At 56.7% G+C, this 18,046-nt stretch overlaps 3 protein-coding genes across 6 annotated transcripts in view; 2 read left to right on the plus strand and 1 right to left on the minus strand.

Moving 5' to 3' along the window:
• ERCC2 (excision repair cross-complementation group 2) overlaps positions 1-18,046 on the plus strand; it is a 36,307-nt gene that overhangs the window by 3,069 nt on the left and 15,192 nt on the right. For 2 of the 4 annotated variants that reach the window (XM_008591473.1, XM_008591476.1), the window contains exons 6-23: positions 758-874; positions 965-1,081; positions 1,389-1,512; positions 1,604-1,700; positions 1,848-1,981; positions 2,057-2,225; positions 4,288-4,406; positions 6,564-6,633; positions 6,725-6,794; positions 6,898-6,999; positions 7,700-7,763; positions 8,213-8,334; positions 9,486-9,578; positions 9,678-9,750; positions 10,019-10,089; positions 10,301-10,444; positions 10,608-10,751; positions 11,298-11,430. In XM_008591473.1, coding sequence (XP_008589695.1) covers positions 758-874; positions 965-1,081; positions 1,389-1,512; positions 1,604-1,700; positions 1,848-1,981; positions 2,057-2,225; positions 4,288-4,406; positions 6,564-6,633; positions 6,725-6,794; positions 6,898-6,999; positions 7,700-7,763; positions 8,213-8,334; positions 9,486-9,578; positions 9,678-9,750; positions 10,019-10,089; positions 10,301-10,444; positions 10,608-10,751; positions 11,298-11,390 — 1,923 coding nt within the window. In that variant the 3' untranslated portion in view covers positions 11,391-11,430. Of the gene's footprint in view, positions 1-757; positions 875-964; positions 1,082-1,388; positions 1,513-1,603; positions 1,701-1,847; positions 1,982-2,056; positions 2,226-4,287; positions 4,407-6,563; positions 6,634-6,724; positions 6,795-6,897; positions 7,000-7,699; positions 7,764-8,153; positions 8,335-9,485; positions 9,579-9,677; positions 9,751-10,018; positions 10,090-10,300; positions 10,445-10,607; positions 10,752-11,297; positions 11,431-18,046 lie in introns of those variants that run through there. The other 2 variants (XM_008591474.1, XM_008591477.1) reach the window with 2 other exon arrangements.
• CKM (creatine kinase, muscle) overlaps positions 11,330-18,046 on the plus strand; it is a 28,878-nt gene continuing 22,161 nt past the window's right edge. The window contains exon 1 of the mRNA XM_008591472.1: positions 11,330-11,397. The gene's annotated coding sequence lies outside the window, so the exon portion shown is untranslated. The remainder of the gene's footprint in view (positions 11,398-18,046) is intronic.
• KLC3 (kinesin light chain 3) lies at positions 11,528-16,836 on the minus strand. Its single transcript, XM_008591471.1, has 12 exons — positions 16,540-16,836; positions 15,849-16,079; positions 15,478-15,547; positions 14,810-15,029; positions 14,233-14,320; positions 14,053-14,154; positions 13,357-13,530; positions 12,618-12,708; positions 12,498-12,538; positions 12,300-12,406; positions 12,043-12,106; positions 11,528-11,742 (listed from the first exon to the last, which is right to left on the minus strand). The coding sequence occupies exons 1-12, from the start codon at positions 16,834-16,836 to the stop codon at positions 11,671-11,673; spliced, it is 1,557 nt and encodes a 518-aa protein (XP_008589693.1). The 3' UTR covers positions 11,528-11,670.

Consider the following 18,046-nt stretch of genomic DNA (forward strand, 5'->3'; position numbering starts at 1 on the left):
AGTTGAAGCCCTTAGCATGTGCAAAGAGCTAAAAGAATATTAGAAATTATGCTTATAGGTCGGTTAGTTTAGTTGGTTAGAGCACAGACTTATAACACCAAAGTCACAGGTTTGAATCCCTGTACCAGCCAGCCACCAAAATAAAAAAAAAGAAATTATGTTTATATACATAAGAATATGGGACACATAGAATATTAGTTGTTATTATTAAATTATGTTACAAAATCATTGCAGTCATCATGTGCCAGGCACTGTTCTGAGTATTTTATGTGTGCTAACTCATGGAATATATATTATACAACCTTATTTGTAAGAATATATGACAAAGAATATATGTAATGGGTGACAAAGAGAAATAGCACAAGCCTGGGTGACTGATGAAATGGAAAGGGAGAGAGAAGGGTGGGCAGCCTTGGTGCCTCCCCTTTGGTAAAGAAAAGTCTTTGTTCTTGGGAAAGGCAGCCCTGGACTATGATGGTACCAACCACAGAGCCTTGGAGGGTACAGAGCAGGTCAAGGGATGTTGGTTCTCAGACTGTGTGATTGGAACCTCTTCTGATTCTTAGGTTTTGCCAAGGTTCCATGCCCTGTATTAAGTTCCCAGGTGTCTTAACTAATAATGAAACAGGTTGAGGTTCAAGTTGTCCCAATCCTAGCCAGCCTCCTATCCCAGCCAGCTGTGAGGTGTGGAGGCCCAGGATTGAGGAGTGGTTGGACTTCCAGCCTGTCTTGTTGCTAAGATGCTCCGTGTCCCCAGGTGACACCCTTGCGCTTTGGGAAGGATGTCGACGGGAAATGCCACAGCCTCACGGCCTCCTATGTGCGGGCGCAATACCAGCAGGACACCAGCCTGCCTCACTGCCGCTTCTATGAGGTGCCTGGGGGACAGGGCTGGGGGAAAGGAACTGAGACAGTTGGAGCGGCCAACCTCCCTGACCTCCTGGCACTTCCTGCCCTGCCCCAGGAATTTGATGCTCATGGGCGCCAAGTGCCCCTCACTGCTGGCATCTACAACCTGGACGATTTGAAGGCCCTGGGGAAACGCCAGGGCTGGTGTCCATACTTCCTTGCCCGGTATTCGGTGAGGAAGCTGGTAGGGGTGGGCAGAGGGGTGTGTGTGAGAGGAACAGCCTGCCTGTCTGTGTCCGTCTGTCTGTATGCGTGTCTCTCTGTCTGCTTCTGTCTCTCTGTTGGTCAGTGCCTGTATCCGTCAGTCTGTTTCTATGCATTTGCCTGTATGTGTGCCTTGCTTATGTCCATCTTTCCTTGCCTCACCACTGTGGGCCTGCGTGTGAGTAATGTGGCAGTGTGGTGCAGATGGGATTGGCAGAGCCCGGGGGTGGGTGCTGGCAGGCTGCTGGGGTAACCCTGCTTTCCTTGCCCCCCAGATCCTGCATGCCAATGTGGTGGTTTACAGCTACCACTACCTCCTGGACCCCAAGATTGCAGACCTGGTGTCCAAGGAGCTGGCCCGTAAGGCTGTTGTGGTTTTTGATGAGGCCCACAACATTGGTGAGGAGGGACACAGGGCATGAAAGTGATGCCAGTCCCTCAGAGTACCGCCCACACCAGCCTGACTGAGCTCAGCCCTCTCCTTCTCCAGACAATGTCTGCATCGATTCCATGAGTGTCAATCTCACGCGCCGAACCCTGGACCGATGCCAGAGCAATCTAGAGACCCTGCAGAAGACAGTGCTCAGGTGGGGGCCAGGGACGGCTGGTAGACCCTGGTGCCCACCCTGCTCCCTGCCACCCAGCCTCGAGCCTCTCCTGGGCCCCTGGATTCTGCCTGACTTGCCCCCAGGGATGCCAGCCCTGTCCAGTCCCCCCAAACCATGTCCCCACAGGATCAAGGAGACGGATGAACAGCGTCTGCGGGATGAGTACCGGCGCCTGGTGGAGGGTCTACGAGAGGCCAGTGCCGCCCGGGAGACCGATGCCCACCTGGCCAACCCCGTGCTGCCGGATGAGGTGCTGCAGGGTGAGTCGCTGCCCCTGCCACCCACCCACTCCCTACCCCACCCTCCCTGCAGCAGCTGACCCCATCTCCCTGCAGAGGCGGTGCCGGGCTCCATCCGCACAGCTGAGCATTTCCTGGGCTTCCTGCGGCGGCTGCTGGAGTATGTCAAGTGGCGCCTGCGCGTGCAGCATGTGGTGCAGGAGAGCCCTCCTGCCTTCCTGAGCGGCCTGGCCCAGCGTGTGTGCATCCAGCGCAAGCCCCTCAGGTGCAGCCCCAGACAGCTAGGGGGAGGGGGGGCCAGATCTCTTCAGGGGACTCTAGGCAGGTTCTGGGCACCCACCAAGCCTTGTCCTCCACATCTGTAGCCTGATGTCACTGTGTTGCAAGTGTCAGGAGTAAGTGAGTTGGGGAGGAGCATGTGGGACACAGGCTGGTCTAACTGGTCCTGTGTTGGGCAGGGGCCTGGCAGGCAACACACAGCTGGATTGGAGAATTTACCCGAAGAGAATGTAATGGAGGGACCATTACAGAGGGGGCACACTGGGCAGAGGAGCCAACAGGGTCTGGGCGGCCCCTAGGGACTTGTAAGAGCTTGGAACTATTTCCACCCCAGGCCACAGGGGAAGGGGAGTGAGCAGTGTTGAGAATCAGCTGACAGGGCCTGGAGAGAGGCTCTTGACAGGCACTGAGACCAGAAGCCCAAGGCCCAGCAGGATGGGGGAAGATGCCCCAGACTCATGTCTCCCTCCACCAGTGCCTCTCGACGCCCAACACCGCACCCATCCCCGAGCCTGAGGGCAGGGGTGTCCCCGTGGTGCAGTCTGGGTGCATTTGTGGCAGGGGGCAGTCAGTCTGCTGGGGCACAGAGTAGGCAGAGAATGGACCCAGGGGCAGGAGGGGGGCTTCCTGTACTTTTCCTTTGCTATTTTGGATAAGTCATTGGTCTTCTCTGAACCTGTTTCCTCCTTTGTAAAATGGGTAGGGAGTCATGGTCTTTATTTCACAGGTTTCTGTGGTGGTTAAATGAGAAAGCAGTAAAACAAATAACTTACCCCATCCTGAGCACTAATGATGAGCTAAGCCCTTTACATTCTGTATCTCTCTTTTTTTTTTTTTTAAAAGATGACGGGTAAGGGGATCTTAACCCTTGACTTGGTGTCGTCAGCACCACGCTCTCCCAAGTGAGCTANAAGGCCCAGCAGGATGGGGGAAGATGCCCCAGACTCATGTCTCCCTCCACCAGTGCCTCTCGACGCCCAACACCGCACCCATCCCCGAGCCTGAGGGCAGGGGTGTCCCCGTGGTGCAGTCTGGGTGCATTTGTGGCAGGGGGCGGTCAGTCTGCTGGGGCACAGAGTAGGCAGAGAATGGACCCAGGGGCAGGAGGGGGGCTTCCGGTACTTTTCCTTTGCTATTTTGGATAAGTCATTGGTCTTCTCTGAACCTGTTTCCTCCTTTGTAAAATGGGTAGGGAGTCATTGTCTTTATTTCACAGGTTTCTGTGGTGGTTAAATGAGAAAGCAGTAAAACAAATAACTTACCCCATCCTGAGCACTAATGATGAGCTAAGCCCTTTACATTCTGTATCTCAATTGCATCCCCAGTACAGTGTCCCCATGCTGTACTGTGCAGATGAGGACACTGGGGCTCTGAGAGGCGAAGCCACCACTCAGAGTCACACAGCAGTTCATGGGCTAGTTATGAATTGAAGCCCGGCCTGCAGGGCTTCAAAGCCTCTGGCCTCTCTGCCTGGATTGGGGGGAGGTAGCTTTTGATATGGCTTTGGACTGGAAACGTGTGGGGACAAAGAGAAATCTCAGTCACTCATCACGTTTCCCAAGTGCCTGCTCTGTGCTAGGGACACAGCAGTGACCGACACAGCTCAGGGCTGCCCTCTTGGGGCCCAAGGCCCAGTGGAAGAGACAGACTCTTCCTCAGATAGAGACAACTCAGAGTAGGCAGGGCTGGGATGGGGGAACTCAGGGGCCTGAGGGTTATCGATGACAGCCTCAAACAAATGGATCCCTGTACCGGCCAGGTGCCAAAAAAAAAAAAATTATATACGTGTGTGTGTGTGTGTGTGTGTATGTGTACATATACATATATATACATATGTCTGTGCCATCGTGCAGCAGTGGCTCTGTGTGACATGCAGCTATACAATGTGGAAACAGAAGTTTCCAAAGCAGGCCCAATCCCTGCCCTCACAGAGTGCCCAGTTAGCTAGGGAGACAGACGTGTGACCGTGTGCTCTGACTGCAGAGGAGGGGCTGCTGGTCCTGTTCCTGCTTCCCTCTACCCCCTGATCTTTTTCGCCTCCCCGCCAGGTTCTGTGCTGAACGCCTACGCTCTCTCCTACACACCTTGGAGATCGCTGACCTTGCTGACTTCTCCCCACTCACCCTCCTTGCTAACTTTGCCACCCTCGTCAGCACCTATGCCAAGGGTAAGCTCACCTTTTCCTGGCTCTGCTGGGCCCCCAGGCATCTGGAATCAGGGTCCCAGAAGAGTCTAGAGTGTTGTCAGCAGGGACTTGGATACACGGGGCCTCTTAGGGCTGGGTTCGGGAGTTTGGGCTCTATGTCGAAGGCAGCGGGGAGCCACAAACAGTAGTTGAGTGAGTGAGCCTTGTGTTCAGGGTTGTATTTTCAAGGGCTCCCTCAGACTGCAGAGTGGAGAAAGATGAGGGTGGATGGTGGTATGAAATGTGGCTGCAGAAGTACTATGTGGTCAGCTCACACTACAGGGCGTGGTAAGGAGCTGGTCGTGCTCCTGAGGGCATGGGGAGCCATGGCAGGTTCTGAGCCAGGGAGGTGCTGAGTCAGATTTGTGCTTTGAAAAGATTCTTTTGGGAGGGATTAGAGACAGGAGACTGGGCAGGGGGACAGGGACCTGAGCAGAAGAGGAAGAGCCTGGGCCAGGGCAGACAGAGAAAGGGATGGTTTGGAGAGAGATGTGGGAGGTAGAGGCGAGGATGTGGGAGGGTGGGGCCTGGGTGTGAAGACCTTGGGGACAAGAGTTGCGGATGATGCTGAGATTTCCAGTGTGCAGGAGAGGGGAAAACATTCTAGAGGCTTTGTGGGTCAGTGTTCCCTCCCCTTCCTCAGCTTTAAGCTGACAAGGGCTCAGTCCGATCCCTGGGGATTACTACTCTATCCAGGAAACCAGGTCAGGCCTGATGTCCTGTGGCTGGGCCCGGCCTCAGCAGGACAGAGACTCGGTCACCCCCACCCTGTGGCTGATCAGCAGCAAGTTCTGCTGGAAGTTTCCACCCCATCTCTTCCCTTAGTCGTTCTCCTCCCCTCCGCATTTCCCCATCTACGAACACTTCACATTCTCTTACCTGGAATGTCCTTCCCATCTGCCTCATACCCCAACTACCTCCCCGTCATCCTTTACTTCTCAGCTCAGTAGAAATGTCTCCTCCTCCAGGAAGCCCTCCCTGACCCCCAGGCCAGGTTAGGCCCCTTCTTTTGGGCTCCTTCATTCCAGCTCTCCCCACTGTGAATCATCACTATGTGGGGATGGGTCTGTCTCTCCCGCTGGACCGTGAGCACATATGGGAAGGGCTTGGGCTGTCTTGGTCACTGCTGTGTCCCCAGCACAGGGCTGGCACAGAGAACTTGATTTCTTTTACTAAGTGAAACTGAATATATTAATTCATTCACTCATTTATTCATTTAACAAATGGGCCACGGCCAGCATTATGGACGCAGCAGGAACCAAAAAAACATCATTCCTAGTCTCCTAGAGCTTATATTCTAGAGGGAAACACTGGTAGCAAAGGTGCAAATAAACGAGGAGATAATTCCAGAAAGTTGTCATAAAAAATAAATATGTTGCTATGTTGGAACATGGCTGCAGTAGACAGGGTGGCCAAGGAAGGCTCTCCGAGGAGCTGACTTGAACAAAGTTCCAAGTGACCAAATGGAGCCACCTTGGGCAGCTTTGCAGCCAGTGGAACCAGCAAGTGCAAAGGCCCTGGGAGAAGTGAGCCTGCTGGGTTTTGAAGGTTAGGCAGGAGGCCTGAGCAAGGAGGAACTGGGGTCAACACGGCTGGGTCCCACAGGGGATTCTGGACCCCAGGATGAGTGTGGGCCACGGGAGGCTTCTGAGCAAGGAGGATGTGACCCAACTCAGGATTCCACAGGTTCCCTCTCACTGGTCTGGGATTGGTGGGGGGGTGGGGGAAGTGGTTGGATTTCAGATAGGTTTTGGAAGCAGAGCAGCCCAGCTTGCTGATGGCTTACATAGAAAGGTCACAGGAGGAGGCTCGAGGCTCTGACCCCTGGCTTTCGCTCGGATGCTGAGCAGACCCTTGTGCTGAGCGAGTGTGAGGGATGAAGGTTTGGGGCTCTCTGCTTGAGATCCTCCATGAACATTTGCACAGATTTGGGCCCTGCAGGGAAGCAGACATGTTGGGGTGTATTTTGGGCTCAGATGCCTGGGTTTGGGGCTTGGGTGGCTGGTGTTTGGTTCCATTCACTCATGGGGGTTGGGGGTGGGGATTGGGTAAAAGGGAGGAGCTTGTGAGGGAATAGCCAAGTGGGCGTGGCTGTGGCTGAGTGAGGGAATCTCACCGGGCCTCGCCCGCCCCCTGTAGGCTTCACCATCATCATTGAACCCTTCGACGACAGGACCCCGACCATTGCCAACCCCATCCTGCACTTCAGGTGGGACCCTACCCTGGTGGGGGTATGAAAGCTCCATGGGTCTTGGGGCCCAGCCTGCCTTGCCCTCACTGCCCTCATCTGCTCCCCACAGTTGCATGGATGCCTCACTAGCCATCAAACCAGTGTTTGAGCGCTTCCAGTCTGTCATCATCACATCTGGGGTGAGGACCCTTCCCCTGTCCCTCCCAGTCCCTAGCCCTCCATTGTGGAGCTCCTGGTCCCCGCCTAGTCCTGCTGAGATCCTTTCCACTGTTTCTGCTACAGACACTGTCCCCACTGGACATCTACCCCAAGATCTTGGACTTCCACCCCGTCACCATGGCAACCTTCACCATGACGCTGGCTCGGGTCTGCCTCTGCCCCATGGTGAGTTCTTTCCTCCCTTGGTTTCCTCCACTGCTCAGGCAGGAGAGCTTTACAGCTAAGAGCATGGGTTCTGGAACCAAACAGACCTGAGCTTGATTCTACTACTTCTGCCTGTGGGCACAACTCCCCAAGCCTCTGCTTTCTCATCTGTAAAATGGGAATCCATCCTCTTTGATCTCCCAGGGTCGTTGAGGGGATTTAGAGAGATAATGCATGTAAAACGCTTATGTAGCTCAGGGTTTGGCACAAAGTAGGTGCTTAGTCAACATCTTGGTTAATGTGGCTTTGCCCAGTTCATCATCTATGATCTTGGGTAAATGAGCCTTCCTCTCTGTCTCAGTGCCTCAGTCTCCTCCTCTGTAAAATGGGCTCAAGTGGCCAGCAGCTATCTTTCCCACTGTGAGGAAAGAGATCATCTGAGGATAGGCCCATGTCTGGGCTAAAGTGTTAGCTGCTGGTCAGGATTATGGACAGACTTGGGTTCAATTCTGTCTCTGCCGTTTATTTGCTGTGTGACCTTGGCAGATGACTCACATTCTGAGCCCAGGTCATTTGCGCAATGCAGATAACAGGGTAGCTGAGGTTCATATAACGATATCATGTGTATAAAAAGCTTAGAACAGCACTAGCAGGTGATCGGCACTCACCTTGGGACAGTTGCTGCTACTTCGCTTATTATGACTTCTCTCGCTTGCTCCAGATCATTGGCCGTGGCAATGACCAGGTGGCCATCAGCTCCAAATTTGAGACCCGGGAAGATATTGGTATGCTCTTGTGGGGGTGGTTTCTGTGGGTTCCAAGAGGCAAGGTGTATCAGTCAGATGGGCTGAGTCATGCTACCAAACAAATATCCTCAAATCTCAGTGGCTTAACACACAGAGGTTACTTCTTGCCCATGGTCCATGTCCATCATGGGTTGGTAGGGGCCTGTCTCCTCACTCTCGGAACCACTACCACTGGGAACATCACTGAGGTAGCATGATGTGACAGGAGGGATCATGGTGATAGTGGCCATTTCTGCACTCACTGGCCACTGCAAGTCATGCCTAACTTTAAGGGGTGGAGGGACCATCCTCCTATGGGCCTGAAAGGAGAAGTGGGATACTGTGAACAGCCCTGCATGCAGCCTCAGTGAGGTTTCTGGGAACCCCAAGTTCTAGACTAGGGAGGAGGAGTCAAGCCAGGAGAGAGTTCAACCTCTGACCCCTCATAGCGGTGATCCGGAACTATGGAAACCTCCTGCTGGAGATGTCTGCTGTGGTTCCTGATGGCATCGTGGCCTTCTTCACCAGCTACCAGTACATGGAGAGCACCGTGGCCTCCTGGTATGAGCAGGTACGCCCAGACACCCAGCCACCCACTCCCCATAAAGACCCTGCTCCTCAGCTCTTGGCGCTGTTCCTGTGTCAGCTTCATTCCTCTTGTGTTTTCCATGGTGACATGTATCATACATGACAGAACAGTGTATATAACACATATGAACAGCATATAGAATAAATATTGTACACCTCTGTGCCCTGTCCCCTGACTACATCAGGTTAAAGAACTCAGACATCAGGCAGGATATGGGTGGGAGGGGGGATCGCTCTGTACTCTCTGCCTCTGAATGCAGTGTGGCCCAGCTCTCAGGGGTCAGTTAAAGCAAGCACTTTGTCAGGGTGAGATGAGTGAGCTTGGCTAATCCAAGCATCAGGGAACGGTGGGGTGGGGCAGGGAACTTCATCCCTCAAAGCCAAGACATGGGCCTATCCTGAGATGGGAAAGATGGCTGCTGGCCACTTGAGCCCCACATCCTGAGTGCCTTTTGTGTCCTATTGAAGAAACTTTTGCCTACCCAAGTTCATGAAATAGTCTCCTGTGTTTCCTTCCAGAAGCTTTGTGGTTTTAGCTTTCACATGTATGAGGTGCCGGAAACTCATCTTTGAGTATGGTGTGAGGTAGGGGTCATGCTTCACTTTTTCCCCCGTTTGGACATCCACTTGCTCCAGTACAATTTATTGAAAAGAGCTCTCCCCATTGAATTGCACAGGTGACTTTGTGTGGGAGCATGTGTTCCTGGACCCTCCATTCTGTCCCACTGGTCTGTGTGTCTGTCCTTCCATCAGTATCACACTGTCTCTATTACAGTGTCACATGTAAATCTCAGGGCAGCCTCTGATTGGCTCTTCCTGGCTTACAGTCACCCCCTCTACCAATTGCTGGTGGGGGATGGAGTGTCCTAATTGGCCACCTTGGGCCACATGTCTGTCCTACTTGTCCAGCAGTGATTGGTTCCCCTCCTGGGTCACAAAAGTTTCCCAAAAGAAGTGAGGTTGGACAGTTGCACCCCCTCCCTCCCCAGGTCTCATTCGGACAAGTGGGGCCCAGAGAGATAAATGGTCTCTCACACAGGAGTCCATGGCAGAGTTGGCTTTAACCAGGATGGCCCTGTCCTGAATCCACCTTCTGTCAACCCCAGCCCTGACCTCCCTGGTGTCCTTGCCTAGGGCATTCTCGAAAACATCCAGAGGAACAAACTGCTCTTCATCGAGACTCAAGATGGGGCTGAGACCAGTGTTGCCCTGGAGAAGTACCAGGAGGTGGGTACTGTGGGGAATGCTGAGAGACCAGTGTGGAGAGGGACTGAGGATGCAGCTCTGAGGAGCGACACTGCTTACATCTCAGCCTCCCCTCCCCAGGCCTGTGAGAATGGCCGGGGGGCCATCCTGCTCTCGGTGGCTCGGGGCAAAGTGTCCGAGGGGATCGACTTTGGTAAGTGGACCAGGCTCTCCTCTCCCCGAGCACCTGCATGGAACTCCGTGGAATGCCTGTCCGTCGTGCCGTGTCTACCCCCTCAGGACTGCTCCTCGAAAGCCTGGGCACACAGACGGGTCCTCCCCTCCCTCCGTCTCTGGGGACTTGGCAAGGTCCTTGGAGCACCCCGCTCCCCACTCAGCACCACCTCCCGGGGCACACGAGGCCGTCCCTCGCCAGCTGACCACACTTGGGATTCCTCTCACTCCCCTCCCCTGCCCTGCAGTGCACCACTTTGGGCGGGCTGTCATCATGTTTGGCGTCCCCTACGTCTACACCCAGAGCCGCATTCTCAAGGTGAGCAGCGCCCGGGGTCATGGGGAGTCCTGGAAACAGACTGTGAGGTGGTTAGGGTGTTAGGGCCTCTCTCGGGCCCTCAGCTTGGGACTTGGTGGTTTGTGGAAGGGACTGGGACAGCGAGGGGGCAGGCATTCAGAAAGGGATGGCTCCCTCATTTCCCTTGTCCTCATCCCCTTCATCCTCATCTCCTTGTCCTCCTCATCGGCAGGCACGGCTAGAATACCTGCGGGACCAGTTCCAGATCCGCGAGAATGACTTTCTCACCTTCGATGCCATGCGCCACGCAGCGCAGTGCGTGGGTCGGGCCATCAGAGGCAAGACGGACTACGGCCTCATGATCTTCGCCGACAAGGTGCGAGTCCAGGGGGCTCACTGTGCTCCCCACCCCAGCCTCTGAGAACCAGGATGTTGCCCCATTCTTTTTCCAGATGGGAGGGTCACAGGGGTGGAGGGTGGCCTAGGCTCCTTCAGACCAGTATCTTGGTACCATTTCTTTCCCACCCTCCTGCTCAAAGCGATTTGCCCGAGCAGACAAGCGGGGGAAGCTGCCTCGCTGGATCCAAGAGCACCTCACGGACGCCAACCTCAACCTGACCGTTGACGAGGGGGTCCAGGTCGCCAAGTACTTCCTGAGGCAGATGGCACAGCCTTTCCACCGGGTGAGCCCTGCACTCGCTTCCTTCTCCCCTCCCCGGCTGAGCTCCTCCTCCAGGAAGGTCCCTTGTATTTTTCTTCTGCTCCCCAACCCCAGCCTGACATCCTGCCCTCCTACCCTTGACAAAGAGAGATTTATCGTGCGCCCATGTGCCAGGCTCTGGGAACTGAGGGGAGAATCAAGGGCCACAGATGCCAGCATGTGGCTACAGTAGACACATAGGTGCTTGGGGAGCACAGAGGAGGCAGGGTGATAATCTGAGGTGAGGAGGCGCCAGACATTCTCCAGAAGGGGCTTGTGCTGGCCTCAGAACAGCTGATCCTTCTGTAGCTTGGACACAACTCTCCGGCTGCCGACTCTCTCCCTCTCCTCCTCCCTTGGACCTGTCTTCTGTTTACAGGGACAGCACACTCCTGTCCCATAGGGTTCCTGTCTCTACTGGCCCTGGAGTCTTGACCCATGTCCCCTTCAGGGGCACTGGGGGAAGTACAGCAGCTGTTTCCATCCCCAACCACTGTCTGACACCTCCCTTTTTCTCTGTCCCCTCCAGGAGGATCAGCTGGGCCTGTCTCTGCTCAGCCTCGAGCAGCTGGAATCAGAGGAGATGCTGCGGAGGATAGAGCAGATTGCTCAACAGCTGTGAGCATAGGGTGAGGGCAGGGCCATAAAAGGTGTTCTGGTGACTCCTGAGTCTTGCCTGGCCCTGGCTCCCAGTGGCTCAGAGGGTGCCTCAGGGTAGGAGCTTGTAGGTCCTTGCAGGAAACCTCAGGTGGACATTCCTCATTGCCAAGTCTACAGCCTTTAATCACAGGAGAGGGTGGCAGGAAGCCCAACCCACTGGGTATCCCCCCAGAGGTGGGAGAGTCAAGGAGATGCCCCCACACTCCTCCAGAGAAGCTGTAGCCGGTGTGGTCCAGTTGGCTTTAGCGAGGGCTCAGGTCCTGGGTGCTGGCGCTGAGGGTCCGAGGGGCCTCACTCAGGTGCTGGTTCGGGAACTGGAAATGGGCACAGAGAATGGTTGGGCGGTTGAGGGGCAGGCACGGCCCTGCTCCAGTTGCCACTGTGGCCATCCCCCCGGCCCCACGTATCTCCGTGTCCACCCCCCCCCACCTCCATGTCTAGCCTCGCAGCCAACCTGTCCACCCCACTGCCTCTACCCCAAGGAAAACCCATCCATTCTCCTGTCCTGGAGTCCATTCTAACACCAACCTACCACTTCCTGGCTCCAATGCCAGCCTGACTACCCCCCACCTTCCCTTATCTCGGGGCCCCCACTCCATCCCTGACCCCCTCACCTGAGTTCCAATAGCCCTCGGGCCATCCATGTTCAGTATGTTGAGTGACACGGCTCTCTTCATCCTGCAAAGGAGGGGACAGGGAGGAAACGGATCTGGCTCCCAGTGTGGGGAAGACCTCTCCAGCACTGGGTTTGATCTGTGTGTGTCACAGAGGAGATGGGAGCCACGGAAGGTTCATGAGCTGGAGGCGGGGGAGGGTATGCTGCAGATTCTGCCCATGTCAGGGCTCTTTGCTGACCTGATCCAGCACTCACCCGGCTGTCCCGGCCACCCCCTCGCCTCGGAGACGGGAGACCAGTTTCTCACTTCCTCGCCGGATAGACTCGCGGAGCTTGGAGAATGAGCTGCTCCGACGAAGGGCCTGGGGAGGGTGCCGGAGACACTGGTCAGTTGCCCCTAGCTCATGCAGTCCCCATTCCCACCCCAGGAGCAGAAGCAGAGCTCATCCTTACCTGTTGTTCTGCGTCACCAGCTGTGCCTGTCTTGGGGGCTCCTGAGGGAAGATATGAGGGCCACTGAGGTGGGAACATTGAAAAGCCACCTTAGAGGGAAGGCAGGGGCTGGGGACTCACCGAGAGGGGCAGGCAGGTCCTCCCTGCTGAGGATTTCTTTGTACAGTTCTTCTGCTTGCTGGTATTTGTTCTGTTTCAGGTAGGCTGAGGCCTGCCGGGAGGGCATGTCTTGAGTGTTCTCAACTCAACTCTGGGAGCTTCTCAGGATCCCCAGACCCCCAACACTGCATCCAGTCCCATCTTTTTAAAGTGCAAACCTGGCCATGCCTCCCTGTGCCCTCAGGAGGAAGCCTGGTCTCATCTACTTTGGAGGCCTCACCCTAGAGCAGAATGGGCTTGGAGCTCAGCCTAGGGGACCTAGGGCTGGTGACTTCCTGTCTCAGCCCGTTTCCTACTCCACCTTGGGTGACACAATGTCTGTGCCTCCGTCTCCTCCCTCATAGGGGCATTCTAAGTAATAGATGATACAGGGAAAGTGCTAAGAAGGGGGCTGGCCCTCAGTGAGCTCAATAAATATCTGATGCTGCCCTCTGGTCCAAGCCAGTTGCACCAGCTTCCTCTTTCCTGGAACCGTTCTCTGGCTCTCATGGACTTGGCGTGTTTCCTGATGCTTCCGTGTCCTCTGCTGAGCAAACTGCTCTCTGTTAGGGCCCAGCTGGGAGGCGTGTCGGACGGGACATCTCCACGGGCCCGGCAGAGGCCAGGCTCCAAGCCTCTTGGTGCTCCACCCTCACGGTGACTGGCTTGCACCCCCGGGGTAGGACCCTGTCAGCCAGCCCCGCGCCCCGCAGCGCCTCACCAGGTTGTTCTTGGTCTTGGCCACGTTGGGGTCATGGGGCCCACCCAGGGCCTCATAAATGCTCAGGGCCCGGGCGTAGTGCCGCTCCACATCCTCAAACTTGCCCTGGTTCTGGCAGAGCAGGGCCAGGTTGTTGAGCTGCTTTGCCACATCCGGATGGTCAGCGCCCAAGACCTGGGGGTCAGGGGTCACAAGTCATTGGGGTCATATGAGATTGGTGGGCCTCATGATGTCACTGCCATGATGGGGGTCATGAGTTAGGGATTATAGGATCAAAGTGGAGAGTTATATGAGGTGGGGTGCTGGAGGGCAGAAGCTACACAAACGGATTAATGAAGTCAGAGGTCTTGGTAGTCCAGAAACTCTTGGGGTACAGGGTCAAATGGGCAGATCAAGGCTGAGGGTTGTGCTGGTGGTCACATGGGGTTGGAAGGGCAGGACCAGGTTGGGGGCTTATGAGGTGAGTCAAGAGGAGAGGTCAGTGTTAGAGGCCAAGATCAGGCTGGGAGCTAAGGTCAAAGGTGATGGGTCATGGGATTGGATGATCTGGGCTCAAGTTGGGGGCTCACGATAACAAATGTAAGGGGCACCACAGGATCAGATCCCAGTGCAAACGCTTCAGGATCAATGGGAAGGGTCACGTGGCATCGGGTCATGAGCCACACAGGTTCTGTGGGGGGTGGTACGGGGAGGGACCTTCTCACGGATCTCCAGGGCACGTTGGCACAGGGGCTCTGCCTCCCGGTAACGCCCACGCTTCCCATAGAGGACAGCCAGGTTGTTGAGGGTGGCGGCCACCTGCGGGGGATGGGGGAAGGCACAGGTTAGAGATGAGCAGGCACAGCTCCTCCCTTCCTCCCTGGGGCCCTCACTCACCGCGGGGTGTTCAGGGCCCAGCGTCTGCTCCCGGATCTGCAGGGCATCATGGAGAAGGTCTGTGGCCTCTTTGTACTTGTTTTGGTCCCTATGGGGCAGCCACAGGGATGGAGGGGGGTTGGTCAGGCTGGGGCAGCTGGTGCCAGGCCATGGGCAGGGCTGGTCCCAGCAGGCTCAGGGAGCTGGCGGAACCAACCATGAGTAGCACCTTTCAGGGGCCCCTTTTGGGTCTCCCCATACCTCCAGGTCTCTAGTACTGTGTCCCTGCACCCCCACATCTCTGCCATGCCCCTGGCCACTCCAGTCTCTTCCCCACTGTTGGGGTCTCTGGTGACCACGTTCTCTGACTCTTCTTTGCCAGGGTCTCTGTGACCTCCCCAGATCTCTGTTTCTCTCTCCCTCCCTATTTTCCCATCCTCTCAAGGCAGGATCCCTTCCTCCCTCTCCCATTCTGTCCTCCACTGCCACCCAGGTGCTCCATGTTGGCAGAGGGGACACTAGGGTCCTCCCACTTCCACCCAACAACTGGCCCCTGCCCTTCCTGCCCCTTCTAACCATGGCTGGCTGTAGCCCTCACCGGTACACCAGTGCCAGGATGTTGAGCATGGTGGCCACGTCCGGGTGGCAGTGGCCTGAGCTCCTCTCCAGGTCCTCTAAGGCCTGGCGGCACAGAGGCACAGCAACCTCATAGCGGCCCTGCCCCGCGTACTGGATCACGAGGTTGTGCAGGGTCCGAAGGCGGGCTGGGATCTCGTAGCCGCCCTGCTGAGCTGCAGCCGCCCCCGCTGCCTCTGGACCTGGGTAAGGGGAACGCCTTGTCACTGTAGGCCTCCTGCTCCTCCAGCCTCACATGCAGGGACACACACCCCAGAACTGCCTCGCTGCCCAGTTGGCCCCTGGAATTACGCCCCCCCCCCACCACTGCCTTCTGGGCCTGGGTTCACTGGCCAGCAGGATGTGTCCTGGCCTGGGGATGTGACCACGGCTGCCCAACTGCCCCATGGGATGTGGATACGAGAGCCTGCCTGGCTCATGCTGTGGCCACACAGCCTGCCCAGCTTTGCAGTTCCCAGCCTCACCTGCCCACTCTCACCCCCACACCCACTTCATCCTCCTGACCCTGCCTTCACCTCCCCATCCCCTGCTCAGAGAACTTGGGGTCCAGCAGATCAAAGCTGTCTCCCCAGTCCGTCGTCTTCCAGGGCTGTGCTCGCCGCGGTCATGCATGCACTCCCCCTCACCCACCTTTCCTCTCCTCCTCCTCACTGGGGAACAGTGAGGCCAGGCTGTCTCGGCGAGGGGGAGACTCAGGCTGCTGCAGGGAAGACAGGAAAATGGGGAGTCATGTGGGTTGGGGGCTTGTTTCAGAGGCTGGGGCCCTGAATCTTAGGTTTTGAGGGAGGTGGTGATCAGGAGCCTCAAGGGTCTTCTGGAGGGTTGGGAGGATCTTGTAGCTTTGTGGAGCAGCTAGGGGGGATTCTGTGTATGTTCTGATGGGTCTGGGCATTTGGGGGCACCACCTAAGGTTGGGGGCTTTGGGGTTCTAAGGAGGGCCTGGGGGACTTCCGGGCTCTGTGAAGGGCCCAATGCTCCTGCATTGGCCTGCCCCACAGCACCTGGCTCTCCATGGGTGGGTCATACTGCCGCAGCTGCCCCAGGAATTCAAGGTGGTTCTTCTCCTCCTCCAGCTGGGCCACAGCCTCCTCGCTGGCCCGCAGCCGCCGCTGTGTCTCTTCCAGCTCCTCCCGCAGCCAGGCATTCTCCTGGGCCAGCCGCCGGGTCTGTGCTCGCAGCCGCTGCTTCTCAGCCTCCAGAGCGCCCACGTGCGCCGACAGAGCCAGCAGCACCTGTCGGGGTGGGGGTCCTGAGTCATGAGGGAGGTGGGTTCCTACCCTGCCAAACAGCCCCTGACCCAGCCCAGGCCTCACATCAGGACAGAGCACTCCCATTCTATCCAGGATTCCCCAGATTCTGCAGAGACCCCACCAATGTGGCTCCCCAGGAACCACGATTCTGCTCAGGAACCGTGATTCTGCTCAAAACCCCCTTCTGGATCAGAGGTCCCTGTCATACATGAGGACCCCCATAATGCTGCCCCATCTCTGACCTTGAGCCTCCCTTTCCCAGGCCTGGTTCCCCTAGGCTCCCCCGGCCCCAGGCTTGCCCGTCTGCAATACTGGACACAAATAACTGCCTTTGCTCATTCCCAGGCTGACCCTGCCCCCTGCACACCTGTCCCTCTCATACCTGGGCCTTCCTGCCACCCACCAGGCCGAAGCCTCACTCCCCCACAGGGCCCCTGCATACCTGGGCCTCTCCCAGCCCCAGCTCGATGGCCTCCAGCGAGTGGCTCACCACCTGCTGCTTTTCTTCCAGGAGCTCCAAGCCAGTCACTGGGCCCTGTCCCACCAGGGCCTCCGCCAGGTGCCCGGCCAGACCATGGTGCTCCACCCGCAGGGCCTCCAGCCCTTGCACCACTTGCCTCGTCTGCCGCACCAGCTCCTCAGGGCTCAGGCGCTCTGGGCCCAGCTCTGTGCTTCCAGGGGCTGCCACCTGCACAGACATGGCTGCTCCTGAGGGCAGCGGTGGGGATTGGAGACTCATTGCCAGGGCCAGACAAGCCAGCCCCTAGCCTCCATGCCCATCCTGGCCAGCAGGAACCCTCAACCTCTCCCCATGTCGGCTCTCCCCCATCCACCTACCCTGGCCATGCCCTTCCCTGACCCGCCCATCTTCCCACCCCTCCCTGCCCCTGTCTCTACACCCATCCTCGCCAGCCCCTCCCTGACCCATCCATTTCCCCCTGCTTCCCTGCCTCCGTGCCGTCCCCATCCCAGCAAGCCCTCATCTGGGAACATTCTGGTCTACCTTTGTCTGTTCCCTAAGCCCAGGGCTCTGCTCTGAGGACAACTCCAAAATCCTATTATGTGTAATTAACCAAGGGAGGGCAAACAGCTGGCTTGTGGTCCCCCTATCTGCCCTCAGCTCACCTGGCCAGCCCTCCCTACCCAGGGACTCCAGATACCCTGGCCCAGAGCTCCCAGTCAGCCGTGTGACCTGGGACCAGAGGCGCCCTCCTCTGCTGGGTGTGTGGGGCGGGGCATGTGGAGGCGGCAGCCTCCCCGTGAGCTCATTCTTAGGGTGTTTTTGTTGGGAACCAGTCAGACCACTGGGGTGGGGTGGGGTGGGGTGGGGTGGGAGGAGAGGGCCAGGGGATAGGGCTCCGGAAGCAGAGGAGGCCTCTAGGTTTGGGGGGGCAAGCAAGGAGGGGGCCCACGTATTGGCTCCTGGGGCTTGACAGACCTGGAGGGAACAGGGGTTCCGCCCTCCACCACAGACAGGCTTAGCCAGCCCAGGGCCTGTTGGGAAACACTGGCCCATGGATGTCACACTGGTCTTGTGACAGCTGAGGTCTGAAGCCCAGATAGTAATGGGTGGGGTTCCACACGTGGAACTTCATGTGGTTGTATGTGGGTGACAAGGACACAGACATTTAGCTGATGGTGCCTCTGGGATCCTCATAGACACACACACAGATACACTCCTCAGAAACACACTTCAGCACACATACACACCCTCCCTTCTTTTTTTTAAAAAAGATGACTGGTAAGGGGATCTTAACCCTTGACTTGGTGTTGTCAGCACCACGCTCTCCCAAGTGAGCCAACCGGCCACCCCTATATAGGGATCCAAACCTGTGGCCTTGGTGTTATCAGCACCGCACTCTCCCGAGTGAGCCACGGGCCGGCCCTACACCCTCCCTTCTTTTTTTTTTTTTTTTTTTCCTTTTTTTTTTTTTTTTTTTTTTTTTTTT

This window comes from Galeopterus variegatus, unplaced genomic scaffold, assembly GCF_000696425.1.
Source record: "Galeopterus variegatus unplaced genomic scaffold, G_variegatus-3.0.2 Scaffold6956, whole genome shotgun sequence".
Lineage (NCBI taxonomy): Eukaryota > Metazoa > Chordata > Mammalia > Dermoptera > Cynocephalidae > Galeopterus > Galeopterus variegatus.